Here is a 17,137-nt window from a genome sequence, read left to right as displayed (position 1 = left end):
ATAATTGGTAACATGGAATAAACTATAGTTTTTGTTCTTTTAAGGATGTGTTGTTCCTGCTGATCAGTCTTTCACTGTAATGTACTTAGCTTTGCTTTACAATCTATTGCTAAAAATAAAACAACATATATCCAAACAAATTAGAAATCCCAGACAAATTGCAGTGTTACAAAGATGTAGTAGTTCAAACTGTTCATTAAATTAGGTTGTTCAGTAATGTGTGCCTAGTGGTCCTTTCTACATGTGCTTTAACAGTAATTGAACTGTACTGGGTGGTACGGTGGCGCAGCAATAGAGTTGCTGCCTTTATAGTGCCATAGATCCGGGTTTGATCCTCAGCATGGGTGTTGTCTTTACAAAATTTGTACGTTCTCCCTGCAAGGGTTTTCTGTGGGATTTTCAGTTTCCTAACATGCTTCAAAGATGTAGAGGTTTGTAGGTAAATTGGCTTGGTATAATTGTAAAGAGCCCCTAGTGTGTGCAGGATAGTATAAGTATGCGGGGATCGCTGATTGGCACATGCTTGATGGGTTGAAGGGCCTTTTCCACACTGTGTCTCTAACCTAAACTAAACTGTAGGCATCTATAAGATAAAGCTTTCCTTTCAAAATGGTTAACGCATTTCCATTGTGCATTAAAAAAGCCTCACTTGTATATTAAATGGTGCCAAACATTTCAACTCCCTTTCCCATTCCCATATGGACCTTTAGTCCTGGGCCTCCTCCACTTTGAGAGTAATGCCCCTGTCCCACTTGGGAAACCTGAACAGAAACCTCTGGAGACTTTGCGCCCCACCCAAGGTTTCCGTGCGGTTCCCGGAGGTTTTTGTCCGTCTCCCTACCTGCTTCCACTACCTCCAACCTCCGACAACCACCTACAACCTCTGGGAACCGCATGGAAACCTTGGGTGGGGCGCAAAGTCTCCAGAGGTTTCCGTTCAGGTTTCCTAAGTGGGACAGGGGCATTAGGCCACAAGCAAATTGGAGGAACAGCACCTCATATTTTGCTCGGGCGGTTTACAACCTAGCAGTATGAATTTTGATTTCTCTAATTTCAAGTATCCCTTGCATTCCCACTCGCTCCATCCCTCCCCCTGCTTCGTCATGCTGCTAGTTTCACTGTTTATATCCCTTCGTTCTCACCTTTTCCACAGCCAACAATGGACCATTGTGGGCTTCTTGGCCATCTGTGCCGGCTCTGATTTGTTCTGTACCTTTACATACCTTTAGTTTTCCTCTCCCCTGACTCTCAGTCTGAAGAAGGGTCTCGACCCTAAATATCACCTGCTCCTTTCCTTCAGACATGTTGCTTGACCCGCTGAGTTTCTCCTGCATTTTGTATCTATCTTTGGTGTAAAACAGCACCTGCAGTACATTCCTACACTAGAACAAACCCTTTGGCCCACAGTGTCAATGGCAACCATGAGGCCAACAAGGGGGTATTAACTAGTGGAGGTTGGACACATTTGGATAGTATTCTCTAGAATTCCAGAGGTTGATGGGAGACTTGACAGAAGTATATCACATTTTGAGTCATGAATAGGGTAGACTGGTGGAAATGTCAAAGAATAAAAGACTTTGAGGGGATGTCCATGACTGTGTGGATTAGATTAGATTAGATGTTTGTTTAGTGTAGATTTTTTAGATTAGACATACAGTGGGAAACAGGCCCTTCGGCCCACCGAGTCCACACCGACCATCGATCCCCACAAATTAACACTATCCTACACATATCAGGACCAATTTACACTTAAACCAAGCCAATTAACTTACATACCTGTATGTCTTTGGAGTGTGGGAGGAAACCGAAGATCTCGTAGAAAACACATGCAGGCCAGACAGCACCCGTAGTCAGGATCGAACCCGAGTCTCTAGCGCTGCAAGCACAGTATTATCTTCAGGTGATGTAGAAACATGGAACTGGAAATGCTGGTTGAAAACATAGACACAAAACGCTGGGGTAACTCAGCAGGTTAGGCAGCATCTCTAGAGAACATAATAGGTGAAGCTTCAGGTCGGGGCCTCTCTTTAGTTTTTTTCAGTGATCTGGTAGAAATTAGTCAAGAGAACTTAAAATTAAGCAACAAAGGGTAAAACTATTGGGGATCAAGCAACAGGAATTAATAATTTGCGGTACTTTATGGCATTAGAAATACGGAGAGTAAAATGGCTTGTCAGGGATAGTCATAGTCATACAGTGTGGAAACAGGCCCTTTGGCCCAACTTGCCCACACTGACCAACATGCACCATCTACACTAGTCCCAACTGCCTGCATTTGGCCCTTATCCCTCCAGACCCAAACCCATCCTATCCATGTACCTGTCTAAATGTTTCATAAACGTTGTGATAGTACCTGCCTCAAGTACCTCCTCTGGCAGCTCGTTCCATGCAGCCATTCACCATTGTGTCACAACATTGCCGCTCAGATTCCTATTAATTCTGTCCTACCCCTCCTTAAGAGTGTGAACGATATGTAATTACAGCTGACACCCCATGTCATGGGAAGGGGGGGGGGGGGGGGGGGGGGGGGGGGGGGGGGGGGGGGGGGGGCGGGGGGGGGGGGGGGGGGGGGGGGGGGGGGGGGGGGGGTAGAAAAATCATCTGCATTGTGATTTTGCACAAGCGTGCAGCAGCATCACCTTTCCATGCATCGGGAAAGTTAAAAAAAATTATGAATTTTATGTTTAATTACTTTTTGTTCCATATTCCAAATTGAGAATGATTAGTGAACTACAAATTTGTGGTACCCGAACTGCTCCATTGAATTGATTAAATAATACAGCATGGAAACAGGCCCTTCAACCCACTGGATCCATGCCAACAATCGATCACCTGCTCACACTAAGTTCTCTGTTATCCCCACTTTCGTATCCACTTCCTACACTAGAGAAAATTTATAAAGACCGATGAACCTACATGTCTTTGTAACGTGGGAAGGAACCGGAGCACTCGGGCACGGTCACAGAGAGAACGTGCAAACTCCACACAGACAACACCCAAGGTTAGGAATGTTCCTGGCGCTGTGAGGCGGCAGCTCTGCCACTGTGACACCATAACCATACTGGATTGAGAGACACAAAGTGCTGGGGTAACTCAACGAGTAAAGCAGCATTTATGGAGTACATGGATAGGTGACGTTTTGGGGTGCGGCCTTTCTTCAGACCGAGTGGAAGTGTCCCAACCTGAAACATCGCCTAACCATGTTCTGCAAAGATGATAACTGGCTCGCTGAGTTACTCCAGCAGTTTGTGTCTTTTTTTTGTGCACCAGTATCTGCAGTTCCTTGTTTCTACATTTTGTCTGATGTAGTAGACTGATGATATTATAGAGGAGTACAAAATCATGAGAGGAATAGATCGGGTAGACGTGCAGTGCCTCTTGCCCAGAGCAGGGGAATCGAGAATCAGACGGCATAAGTTTAAGGTGAAGGGTAAAAGATTTAATAGGAACCTGAGGGGTAATATTTTCACACAAAGGGTGGTGGGTGTATGGAACGAGCTGCCGGAGGAGGTAATGCTGCGCCACTGTGCCGCCCGCTATGCTGACACTTCCTCTGAGGATTTATATGTTTGAAATATTTCATGGGCTTCAGAAATGAGAGGAAAAACCCTTAATTAGAAATGTGCATGGCAAGCAATTCATGCTTCGGCCTAACTTGAACAAGCTACAACCAAATATAACCATTTCTTCTCTCATTATCTACAGGAAGCGCAGGAATCCCTGTGACCTTCAATGAAAATGGAGATGCCCCCGGCCATTACGATATTTACCAGTACCAAATGAAGGACAACTTAACACGTGCTTATACAGGCATTGGAGAATGGGCGAACAAGCTTCGGTTAAATGTAAGTGGCATGCCTGTTTTTGTTTAGAAAGGTGTTTGGAAGGATGAGGGGTCGTCAATGAAACTTACCGAATAGTGAAAAGCCTGGATAGAATGAATGGAGAGAGGATGTTTCCACTTTCAGAAGTTAAAGAAGAAGAGTTAGGCCATTCGGCCCATCAAGTCTACTCTGCCATTCAGTCATGACTGATGTATCTTTACCGCTCTACCCCATTCTCCTGCCTTCTCCCCATAACCCCCGACACCTGTACTAATCAAGTATCTATCTATTTCTGCCTTACAAATTTGACATCCACTTGGCCTCCACAGCCGTCTGTGGCAATGAATTCCACAGATTCTCCATTTTCTGATTAGTGGGAGAGTCTAGGACCAGAGACCATAGCCTCAGAATGAAAGGACGTACCTTTAGATAGGAGAAGAGGAGGAATTTCTTTAGTCCGAGGCTAGTGAATCTGTGGAATTCATTGCTACGGACAGCTGTGGAGGTCGTCAATTGATGTGTTTAAGGTCGAAATTGACAGATTCTTAGTTTAGTTTAAATTAGAGATACAGAAACAGGCCCTTCGGCACCTGATCGGAGCCGACCAGCGATCCCATCCACGAGCACTGCCCTACACACTAGGGACAATTTACAATTTTTACCGAAGCCAATTAACCTACGAACCTCGTTGGAGTGTATTGCTAGCAAGAATTTTAATTTCATAATCATTTTTAAATACAGTGACTTTAACAAAAAAGTAATCTTATGCATATGTTTTAATTGTTAATTAACACAATTTAGAGTTTGAAAAGTTTTTAAGTTGTGAATGAACAGGCCCTAATTTGTTTGCTGTGTTTAATGTGCGTTTAGTTATTAATTACCACAGCCTCACACCTACCAAATATTTGGTTGTCGATGAGATAAACCTATATAGAGGGGTACGGAAACTTGAAGTGCAATTCCCTGCTTTCCATGTGGAGATAAGGAACTGCAGATGCTGCAATCGTGAACAAAATTCAAAATGCTGGAGAAACTCAGCGGGTCGGGCAGCATCTGTGGAGGGACCGTATGGCCGATATTTTGGGTCTGGCTGCTTCTTCCTGACATAAAGGTTACCTATCCATTCCTTCCACAAACGCTGAGTTACTCCAGCATTTTGTGTCCCCTTGATTTCCATGTTGAATTTCAGTGTGAAAGCTCAGGAAGATCTTAGTTTAGTTTGGAGATACAGCGTGGAAACAAACCCTTTGGCCCATCGAACCCGCACCGACCAACGATCCCCCGCACATTAGCATTATCCGATGCACACTTGGAACAAATTACAATTTTACCAAACCATTTAGCCATGGATTTCCTCCCACTTTGGAGCGTGGGAGGAAATCGGAGCTCCCGGAGAAAAAGTCACGTGGTCACAGTGAGAACGTTCAAACACCGTACAGACAAGCACTCAAGGTCAGGATGAACCCGAATCTCTGACGCTGTAAGGCAGCAACTCCACTGCTCTGCCTCCGTGCCACCCTTTATTTATACATCAACACAGAAAGGCCTAAGAGCCTTATTATTATTGTTCCCCTCAGAATTGAGGCAAGGAGTGCACGTCCTCACGTTGTACACCATTGTGAGACCTTTGAGAGGCCAGAGTTCATTCCATCTGCTTGCAAAACAGTTCAATTATATTCAATGTCTGATACTGTACTGTGACCGAACAAGGTTAGGTTTATGGTGTTATAAATTGCTGACAACTGCACAGAGAAGGAGACAGCTGTTCCTTTGGGTCAAACAGCTTTGTACTGCAGCCTGTTTGATTAGTTGGTGGCTGTTCTATTACCCTGGTAAATACCAGTGGCGGCCCATTATCTATGACCATTATCTTCTCCCTTCAATCATCTTCCCATCCAGGCTTGGCAAGTCTGTGGGAATGTCTTTCTAGTTTCAGCTATGTCTCAGTATTTGTGTTGTGCTTGGAGTCATGAGATGAAATATTACGGCCCTGCAGTATCGTGACATTTTATTTTTGAGTCTCCTTTATCATCACACCTTCAACTTTTATTTGTTTTTATTTTTATTTTTTTTAAGTTTTATTTTTATTAGAAGTACAGTGAATTACAATAATACACATCAGATATATCTTATTACATTTTTTGTACCACTTCGTTTTTCGAGCTTTAAAAAAGATAGAAATAAAAGAAGTAAGGAAAGTGAGCAAGAAGCGTGAAGGTGCAGGAAAGTGTTGGGAAAAGAAAGCCACTTAGGGAAGAAGTTAGAGAAGGAAGTAAAGAAAGGAAATAAGACCCTAGAAAGAAAAGAAAAAAAAGGAAAAACAATCGCTCTATTGTAACATAAAACTCGCAAAAAAGGATATACCAACCGTGTTTAAAAAAATTAAAAAAATTTATACCCCCCGTTACCAGATCCTGGTACCATTTATATTTTAAATTACTATTGCACCTTATGCTTGTAATAGTTCCATAAATGCAGACCACGTCTTTTGGAAGTGGTCTGCTTTGCCTGCTAGGAGGAGTCTCATCTCTTCCAAGTGTAGTGTTTCGAAAATGTTTGAAATCCACATTTTTATTGTTGGTATTGGAGCATTTTTCCAAAATTTGAGTATAAGCTTTTTTCCCCATTATTAGCCCGTAATTAAGTAAGTTCTTTTGAAACACGTTTAATTCGGGGTTACCTTCCGATATTCCAAGAATGATCCATTCTGCTTTTAGGTACAACTTGTGCCTTCAACTTTTAATGTTCATCTGCATGTGCTTTGAACCAGGTCTGCTTTCCCTTGACACAAATATCGAACCGCTTGAGTGATTATCTGTTGAGTATTTGTGATATTCTATACCATGATATCATGCAGATAAAATACTAGAGATTATATCTTTACATTCATGGTAGGAAGGCTGGCCAGGTTGGAAGGGCTCATTCCACTGTATCTGTTAGTTTTTGAGAGGTATTTGCTGAATATGATCATTGTCACTTTTTGGAGGTTTGAATTTAAGAGTTTAGAGAAACAGCATGAAAACAGGCGCTTCGGCCCACCCAGTTCAAGCCAACCATCGATCAGCTGTTCGCACTGGTTTATGTTATCCCACTTTATTGTCCACACCCTCACACCAGAGGGAATTTACAGAGGATCAATTAACCTTGCAAACCCACAAATCTTTGGGATGTGAAAGGAAACCAGAGCAAACCGAGGAAACCCACGCGGTCACAGGGAGATCGTGCAAACTCCACACAGACAGCACCCAAGGTCAGGATTGAACCCAGGTCTCTGGCGCTGTGAGGCAGTGGCTCTACCAGCTGTGCTGCCCAAAACCCAAATCACCCATTTAAAAATAGGCACCCACAGATCCTTATTTCTCAGATATTAATACAACTTAATCTGTTCTTTTATTTATATGAGATGTTGAGGTTGCCAAGTTTGGTTTTGATTCTTAACATTACTGGCTAGTCCTGGATGGACTCTTAACCTTCGTACTTTCTGTCAATCCATTAGAATTTGACACTGATTATGCCTTTTCTCTTGTCCATAAGATGCACGCCACAGCATTTGTCAATGACACTGCCTTGAGTCCCACAAAAACAGATGACACACAGCTCCAATTCATCACCACCTCTCTTGATTCTGAGATTGTTTCTGATTGATGAGCTACAATACCTTCAACAGCCAAACCCCTAACCTGGAGAATCTATTTGTTAAATCTCCCTGCCTCTATGTATATGTCTCCCTTCTTTTGGGACTCTCCTTAAAGTATTCAGTTTAGTTTAGTTTAGTTTAATTTAGAGATACAGCATGGAAACAGGCCCTTTGGTCCATCGAGTCCATGCTGACCAACAATTACCCATACAATAGTTATATCATACACTCTAGAGGCAATTTACAGAAGCTAATTAACATATAAACCTGTACATCTTTGGAATGTGTGAGGAAACTGAAGCATCCAAAGAAAATCCACATGGTCACAGGGAGAACGTTCAAACTCCACACATATAGCATCGGTAGGGTGCTAGGTCACTGGTGCTGTAAGGCAGCAAGTCACTGTGCTTCCCACTCTTCCTCACGCATTTGCCTGTACTACTGTTCTCTGATGTGTATCTGATCAAATTTGGCACAGCTGCTGCCTCACAGTGCCAGAGACCCAGATTCAATTCTGACCTTAGGTGACCATGTGGATTTTGCATGTTCTCCCTGTGACTGCATAGGTTTACTCTTGGTGCTCCAGTTTCTTCCCGGTGCTCCAGTTTCCTCCTGCATTCCAAAGACGTGCGTGCTTGTAGGTTAACTGCCCTCAGTAAAAAATGCCCCCAGAGTGTAGAGAGTGGGTGAGAAAGTGGGATAGCGTAGAATTAGTGTAATCGGATGATCGATGTTTGGCATGTACTCGGTGGGCTAAAGGGCCTGTTTCCATGCTGTATCTATCAACAAAGGCATTGTTAAAATGTGTAGAGATTATAAACCCATTTATCTTGATGAAACATTTAACAATGCAAGATTGACACACATTACTAGGAAAAGGAGAGATGCAGCGAGACCTGGGTGTCATGGTACACCAGTCATTGAAAGTAGGCATGCAGGTGCAGCAGGCAGTGAAGAAAGCGAATGGTATGTTAGCTTTCATAGCAAAAGGATTTGAGTATAGGAGCAGGGAGGTTCTACTGCAGTTGTACAGGGTCTTGGTGAGACCACACCTGGAATATTGCGTACAATTTTGGTCTCCAAATCTGAGGAAGGACATTATTGCCATAGAGGGAGTGCAGAGAAGGTTCAAGAAACTGATTCCTGGGATGTCAGGACAGTCTTATGAAGAAAGACTGGATAGACTTGGTTTATACTCTCTAGAATTTAGGAGATTGAGAGGGGATCTTATAGAAACTTACAAAATTCTTAAGGGGTTGGACAGGCTAGATGCAGGAAGATTGCTCCCGATGTTGGGGAAGTCCAGGACAAGGGGTCACAGCTTAAGGATAAAGGGGAAATCCTTTAAAAACCGAGATGAGAAGAACTTTTTTCACACAGAGAGTGGCGAATCTCTGGAACTCTCTGCCACAGAGGGTAGTCGAGGCCAGTTCATTGGCTATATTTAAGAGGGAGTTAGATGTGGCCCTTGTGGCTAAGGGGATCAGAGGGTATGGAGAGAAGGCAGGTACGGGATACTGAGTTGGATGATCAACCATGATCATATTGAATGGCGGTGCAGGCTCGAATGGCCGAATGGCCTACTCCTGCACCTAATTTCTATGTTTCTATGTTTCTATTGGGATAGATCCCATTAATAAAACAAAATGTGTTCAGCCAGTTTTTTTCATTTGGCAGATCCACCAGTTCAATTTGACTCTCATCAAAAAGATTCAGCAATGCAAATAATAAATGGCCATTAAAATAAACATTGTTGGAAGATAAAAATGAATTAGGACCATATTAAATTGGTTAAAATTTGGTCACCCTAGGAGCTGCAGTGTGGCACAAGACATGATATAGGAATTGAACACTCCCACGGTGTTAATTAGCAGATATAAATATTAAAGCGTCACTTGAAAATTCAAAGTGATGGGAAAATTAAGTACACAACTAAAGGAATTTTAATTTGTGCCAACAGCATCTGTAGGGTATGGGAGATTTAAAAAAATGCCAATGGTGATAATCTAAAAGAAATACTGCAAATCCTGCAAATACTCATCAAGTAAAGTAGCACTTGATTAAAGAAAGTGAATGTTTCCAATCAAAGACCCCTTGTCAAACTATAGTCATACTGCATGGAATCAGGCCCTTGGCCTAACTTGCCCATACTGACCAAGGTGCCTCATCTACACTAGTCCCATCTGCCTGCATTTGGCCCATATCACTAAACCTTTCTTATCCATGTGCAGGTCCAAATATCTCTTTAGAAACAAGGAGCTGTAGATGCTCATAAGGTCATAGGAATAGGAGTAGAATTAGGCCATTTGGCCCATCGTGTCTACTTCACCATTCAATCATGGATGATCTATCTCTCCCTCCTAACCCCATTCTCCTGCCTTCTCCCCATAACCTCAGACACATGTACTAATCAAATGCTGGTTTACATAAGATGGCACAAAGTGCTGGAGTAACACGGCAGGTCAGGCAGCATCTGCAGAAAACATGGATAGTTGGCGTTTTGTGTCAGGACTCTTCTTCAGACCCCTAGTCAGGAGTTAGCTGCAACAAGTTGCTGCGATTTTGTTTCGAGAGATTCGCCTCACTGGTTTTGCCACATTGGCAGGTGTTTAATGTGAAGCTGTCCATTCTAATCATGCAAGAGTCCTGGCAGATGTTTGCTTGTGACATGGCGATGTACTCTGCTTGAAGCTAAATCAGAAATGATACATTAAGAATTCCATGTGCTCACATTTCAGGAGACAACAAAGGTCAAATTATATGATTGTTTAGTTTAGTTTAGTTCTGGGATACAGCGCGGAAACAGGCCCTCTGGCCCACCAGGCCCGCGCTGACAAGCGATCCCTGTACATTAGCTCTATCCTCCTACACAGTAGGGACAATTTACAATTTTTAACCAAAGCCAATTAACCTACAATCCTGTACATCTTTGGAGTGTGGGAGGAAACCAGAAAACCTGGAGAAAATCCACTCGGTCTTGGGGAGAATATACAAACTCTGTGCAGACACCACCCACAGTCAGAATTGAACCTGGGTGTCTAGTGCTGTAAGGCAGCAGCTCTACCGCTGCACCACCATGTCGCCCCTGACATGTTGGACAATAGACAATAGGGTGCAGGAGTAGTCCATTGGGCCCTTCAAGCCAGCACCGCCATTTAATGTGATCATGGCTGATCATCCCCCATCAGTACCCCGTTCCTGCCTTCTCCTCATATCCCCTGACTCCGCTATTTTTAAGAGCCCTATCTAGCTCTCTCTTGAAAGCATCCAGAGAACCTGCCTCCACCGCCCTCTGAGGCAGAGAATTCCACAAACTCAAAAAGTGAGAAAAAGTGTTTCCTCGTCTCCGTTCTAAATGGCTTACTCCTTTTCATTAAACTGTGGCCCCTGGTTCTGGACTCCCACAACAGGGAACATGTTTCCTGCCTCTAGAGTGTCCAAACCCTTAACAATATTATAGTTTTCAGAAGTAAATCATTAACGAAAAATCGCTGCAAGCCCTCGCAAAAGGTATTCCCTCGATAATATAGTTATAATAGTTTTAAAAAAATTACTCTCTGATTTCGCAACCTCTCGCAGCCCCAGGCGTTTTATAAAGCAAACAATTAAAGTATGTACCTTATTTTTACATTAAATGTTTCAATGAGATATCCTCTCATCCTTCTAAACTCCAGAATGTATAAGCCCAGCCACTCCATTCTCTCAGCATATGACAGTCGCTCCATTCTCTCAGCATATGACTGTTTGAAGAATTAGATTAAAATGAGGCAAAACCTTAAAGGATAAGCAAATATAAATTGGGAATGAAACAAATGAGCTTGTCAATGACATGTCAACTGCATAAAAAAACTATGAATCAAATTGCAAATGTTCCAAACGGGAATAAACATTGGAATAAAAATAACATCAGATAACACTCAAATAATAAGCATCTCTTGAATTTTAATTAGAGGGCTTGGACTAGCTTTCACAGCAACATCTGTGTGTTTGTATGATGTTTTGGTTACAATATGTTGTGTCCCAAATATGCTTCATTGGTGTGTTCTCAGATCGAGAACATGAAATCTCCATCATTAACATGTGCATTGAGTGTCTGCATTTTGTGTAACGTAAGCTTGGAGCAAAACACAAATGAACATAGAAACATAGAAACTAGGTGCAGGAGTAGACCAATTGGCCCTTCGAGCCAGCACTGCCATTCAACATGATCATGGCTGATCATCCAAAATAAGTACCCTGTTCCTGCTTTCTCCCAATATCCCTTGATTGCTTTAGCCCTAAGACCTATATCTATCTTTCTCTTGAAAACATCCAGTGAATTGGCCTCCACTGCCTTCTGTGGAAGAGAATTCCACAGATTCAAATCTCTCTGGGTGAAAATATTTTTCCTCATCTCAGTCCTAAATGTCCTAAATTGCTGGAGGAACTCAGTGGGTCAGGTAGCATCTGTGGAGGAAATTAAGAATTAATCAAGAAATAAGTCCAGAGCCAAATCACTTTTTTTGATTTGAACGGGCATCAAGAGTTATGGGGAACAGGCAGGAGAATGGGGTTGAGAGGGGAAAATAAATCAGCCATGATTGAATGGCAGAATAGACTCAATCGGCTGTGGCCAAATTCTGTTCCTATATCTGGGGCAGCACAGTGACACAACAGCAGAGGTTCTGCCTTATGCCCCTGTCCCACTTAGGAAACCTGAACGGAAACCTCTGGAGACTTTGCGCCCCACCCAAGGTTTCCGTGCGGTTCCCGAAGGTTGCAGGTGGTTGCCGGAGGTTGCAGGTAGTGGAAGCAGGTGGGGAGACTGACAAAAACCTCCGGGAACCGCACGGAAACCTTGGGTGGGGCGTAAAGTCCCCAGAGGTTTCCGTTCAGGTTTCCTAAATGGGACAGGGGCATTACAATGCCAAAGACCCATTTTCGATCCTGACTACAGATGCTGTCCGTATACGTACGTTCTTCCTATGTTTGTACGTTCTTCTTATGACCGCATAGGTTTTCACCGGGTGCTCCGGTTTCCTCCCACACTTCAAAGGCATACATGTGTGTAGGTTAATTGGCTTTGGTAAAGATTGTGCATTGTCCCTAGAGTGTAGAATAATGCTGGTGCACAGGAATCGCTGGTCAGCACGGATTCAGTGAGCCGAAGAGCATGTTTCCACGCTGTATCTCTAAACTAAACTAAAGAATGGCCAAATCAAGTTGGCAAGGGCATCCTCTGGAGAATGGTGAACACATACATTATTGAAATTTATGGAGACACAAAGAACTGCAGTAGCAAGTTTACCAAAAAAAGGCACAAAGTGCTGGAATAGGTCAGCAGGGCAGGAGGCATCTCTGGAGAACATGGCTAAGTTCTAGGAGCAGAATTAGGCCATTTAGCCCATCATCTACTCCACCATTCAATCATGGCAGATCTATCTTTCCCTCTCAACCCCATTCTCCTGCCTTCTCCCCATTACCCCTAGCATCCTTACTAATCAAGAATCTGTCACTTTCCACCTTAAACATATCTATTCACTTGGCCTCCACAGCCGTCTGTGGCAATTAATTCCACAGATTCACCACCCTCTGACCAAAGAAATTCCTCCTCATCTCCTTTCTAAAGGTACGTCCTTTCCCAAAACATCGCCTCCCTCTGTTCTCCAGAGATGCTACATGATCTGCTGTTACTTCAGCACTTTGTGTCTTTTTTGATAGAAATTTACAAGCTGTTTTGGAGACTGAGATTGAGTTGTAAACTTAAATTTTGAATAGTAAAGCCAATAATAGCATGAGGGGAATATTGGTCGTGTGGAAAAAGATTGAAAGATTTACTCGTTAATGAGCATCTAGCAATGTTTTGAAATGTGAATTTCATCCAGAAATATATAAACAAGGGAAAAACTATCCAAGGATAAAGGGATGAGATTAAAGATAGCACAAGATTAAAAAAAAACTTATCATGGTTCCAAAATTGATCAACTTAAGAACTGGAACAATATTATTGATCAGTAAGAAATAAGCAAAAACAATGCAGGGGTATAAAGAAAGATCATAGGGAAATATTAACAAGAAATTTATATAAAATGTCTAAGCGGTGCAGTAAAATTTTGGAACAAATCCAATGTGAATAGGAAGTTAATAAATGTTATGTAATAAAATCGGTAGAAAACAAAAGATTACAGACCAGCTAATGCCACTCCTATTGTTGTTAAAATGCTGGAATTCAACATGTTTTAGATCCCAACAGGTCACTTAATGAAACACAGTATTATTCAGCAGTGTCAGGATGGATTAGATTAGATTGTTTAGAGATGCAGTGTGGAATCAGTCCATTTGGCCTGCCGAGTCCATGCTGACCAGTGAGTCGGCAATGGATTACAAAAAGGTCTTCAACATAGAATCATAGAGAGAGTAATAGTCATACAGTGTGGAAACAGGCCCTACAGCCCAACTTGCCCACACCGACCAACATGTCCCATCTACACGAGTCCCACGTGCCCGCATTTGGCCCATATTTCTCGAAATCTATCCTATCCGTGTTCCTGTCTAATTGTTTCTTAAATGTTGCAATAGTCCCTGCCTCAACTACTTCCCCTGGCAGCTCGTTCCATACATTCACCACCTTTTGTGTGAAAAAGCTATGCCTCTGATTCCTATAAACCCTTTTCCCCTTCACCTTAAACCTATCTTGCTCTCGATCCCCCTATTCTGGGGAAGAGACTATGCGTTTACCTGATCTATTCCTCTCATGATTTTATGCACCTCTCTAAGATTATCCCGCATCCTCTTGTACTCCAAGGAATAAAGTCCTAGCCTGCTCAACCTCTCACTATAGCACCCCAGACCCTCGAGTCCTGGCAACATCCTCATAAATCTTCTCTGTACGCTTTCCAACTTGACCACATCTTTTCTATAACATGGTGCCCAGAACTGAACACAATACTCTAAATGCGGCCTCGCCATGTCATATATAACTGTTCCTGTACTCCTCAATGTAAATTAATTCTGATGACCATCTCACTCCGTATTGCTTTATATATCACAACTATTTTCACTGCACTGTTGACAAGCTGTGTGCAGCCGAGTTGACATGGTATACATCAAAAATAATGTGATTTGCTTAGTAGCAAATACGCTTTGATACTAAGTTAATTTTTATAGTCAAAATTAACTATGCTGTGAACTAGATTATAGAGTCCATTAATCTGGATTTGTAGTACATCTGCTACGGGAATAGATCGTGGCTGCTGGATGGAGAAGAGAATGTATTGCAGTGTAAAGTTTTTTGTTGTGTAGTTATGAATTCCTATAGTGTTTCGAAGCCTGTTCTGTGACTGATTGCAGAACCAGAGAAGCAATGTGCATATTTAAAATGAGACAGCCTGAACCACTGAGTTTCTCCAGCACTTTGTATTTTTTTCATAAACCAGCATCTGCGGTTCCTAGTTTCTAGTTAGAGTGTGTCATTGGGGTCCAATTGACTACATTGGTCCCTGATTGATATTCATGATTCTAGCTCTTGGCTAATTACAACAAGTAAAAACAAGGAACAGCAGATGCATTGTTTCCATAAAAAAGACGCATAGTGCTGGAGTAATGCAACGGGTCAGGCAGCATCTCCGGAGAAGATGGATAGGTGAGGTTTTGTATTGTGACCCTACAGCAGAAGAAGGATCAGTCTGAAAAAGGGTCCTGATCCAAAATGTCACCTATCCATGCTCTCCAGAAATGCTGGCTGACCTGCTGAGTTCCGCCAGCATTTTATGTCTTTGATTACAATAGGTACCTTATCTACTGCCAAGGGCAGGAGCAATAGAATCAGAGGTCCACATTAGTGATCACCATACTCTTCTCAGTATTAGAATGTATTAAAATATTACAGGAGTTGTGAATTTTCTTTAATTCAGAAAATGTTTTTCCAGCCGTTTCTCCGGGGATTCCACTGCTCCTTTGTTGGGGTTCTGGCAGTAGATAAGGAGGCTGCCTGTGGAAATTGAATGCTATCCGTCCAATTTTTCTGTAGTGCAGTGCCAGAGGGGCAGATGCACATTATGTTTAAAGGCAGTGCTGCATTAACAGACCAGGTGCTGTACAAAACTCCCTCAGCACTGGCAATGAGCCCTGCCAAATGATCAGCCAGCTGAAGGGATGATGTCTGAGCCTTACCGATACCCTACATTTAAGTCAACATCCAGTTTGGAGATTAGGTCATCTAGTTTACTGTTTTGTTTCCTGATGTATAGAAGTTGGGTTGTAATGTTAAAATTGTACAAGGCATTGGTGAGGCCAATTCTGGAGTATGGTGTACAATTTTGGTCGCCTAATTATAGGAAGGATGTCAACAAAATAGAGAGAGTACAGAAGAGATTTACTAGAATGTTGCCTGGGTTTCAGCAACTAAGTTACAGAGAAAGGTTGAACAAGTTAGGGCTTTATTCTTTGGAGTGCAGAAGGTTAAGGGGGGACTTGATAGAGGTTTTTAAAATGATGAGAGGGATAGACAGAGTTGACGTGGAAAAGCTTTTCCCACTGAGAGTAGGGAAGATTCAAACAAGGGGACATGACTTGAGAATTAAGGGACTGAAGTTTAGGGGTAACATGTGGGGATCTTCTTTACTCAGAGAGTGGTGGCTGTGTGGAATGAGCTTCCAGTGAAGGTGGTGGAGGCAGGTTCGTTTTTATCATTTAAAAATAAATTGGATAGTTATATGGATGGGAAGGGAATGGAGGGTATGGTCTGAGCGCAGGTATATGGGACTAGGGGAGAATATGTGTTCGGCACGGACTAGAAGGGTCGAGATGGCCTGTTTCCGTGCTGTAATTGTTATATGGTTATATATGTATATATTCATCTGAATGTAATTGTGTCTGATCGCAATTACCGTTCCTTGGTCGTAGAATCACAGAGTCATACAGTATAGAAACAGGCCCTATTGACGTTCAATAGGACTTCATTGTCGTGTGTACCTAGGTACAAGGAATTATTTTGTGTTGCAGACAATCCAGTAAAACTATACTATACATAAGCACAATCATAAATCATACAAGACCAAAGGCAACAGTCTGGGCCATTCCAAGCTGCAGATGGGGACATATCCGTCTGTTATCTACAACAGATAAACAACTGTGTTGCTGAGAGTCAGTCGAGTAAGCTGTGTCGCTGGCAGTGAAAGGTTCAATATAAGTGCAAAACTATCAGCGGCCAGTCAGATGGCCCTCGTTTATAAAAAAGTTATTTTATGTCTAGACCTACTGAGTCCGCGCCAAACAGTAATCCCCAAATGCTAACATTATCCAACACACACGTGGGACAATTTACAATTATATCAAAACCAATTAACTTACAAACCCGTACGTCTTTGAAGTGTGGGAGTACACCTGAGCACCCGGAGAAAACCCACACGGATCACAGGGAGATCATGCAAACTCCATACAGCCAGCATCCGTATTCGGGATCGAAACAAGGTCTCGACGTCTGGTCAATTTTGTTTAAGGCTGCAAGAGAGTGTTTCTGTACTGTGTGCAGTGCTGTACATTTCTGGCCAGCAAGTGCATGGTAACTGCCATAACATGCTGGAAGCAGAAACTTTACTGCACAATCTCTCGTCAGAGCATTGGTTAATTCCGGGTAATTACAGCTCTTTACCACATTTGGAATATTGTGTTCAGTTTTGATCATTTTGCTGTGGGA

At 42.6% G+C, this 17,137-nt stretch overlaps 1 protein-coding gene across 2 annotated transcripts in view; it reads left to right on the top strand.

The window, feature by feature from the left end:
- LOC129708663 (metabotropic glutamate receptor 4-like) overlaps window positions 1–17,137 on the top strand; it is a 780,176-nt gene that overhangs the window by 541,134 nt on the left and 221,905 nt on the right. For both annotated transcript variants that reach the window (XM_055654562.1, XM_055654563.1), the window contains one exon: window positions 3,706–3,845. In XM_055654562.1, the coding sequence (XP_055510537.1) occupies window positions 3,706–3,845 (140 nt within the window). The remainder of the gene's footprint in view (window positions 1–3,705; window positions 3,846–17,137) is intronic.

This window comes from Leucoraja erinacea, chromosome 24, assembly GCF_028641065.1.
Source record: "Leucoraja erinacea ecotype New England chromosome 24, Leri_hhj_1, whole genome shotgun sequence".
Lineage (NCBI taxonomy): Eukaryota > Metazoa > Chordata > Chondrichthyes > Rajiformes > Rajidae > Leucoraja > Leucoraja erinaceus.
This window is presented reverse-complemented; position numbering and strand designations above follow the sequence as displayed.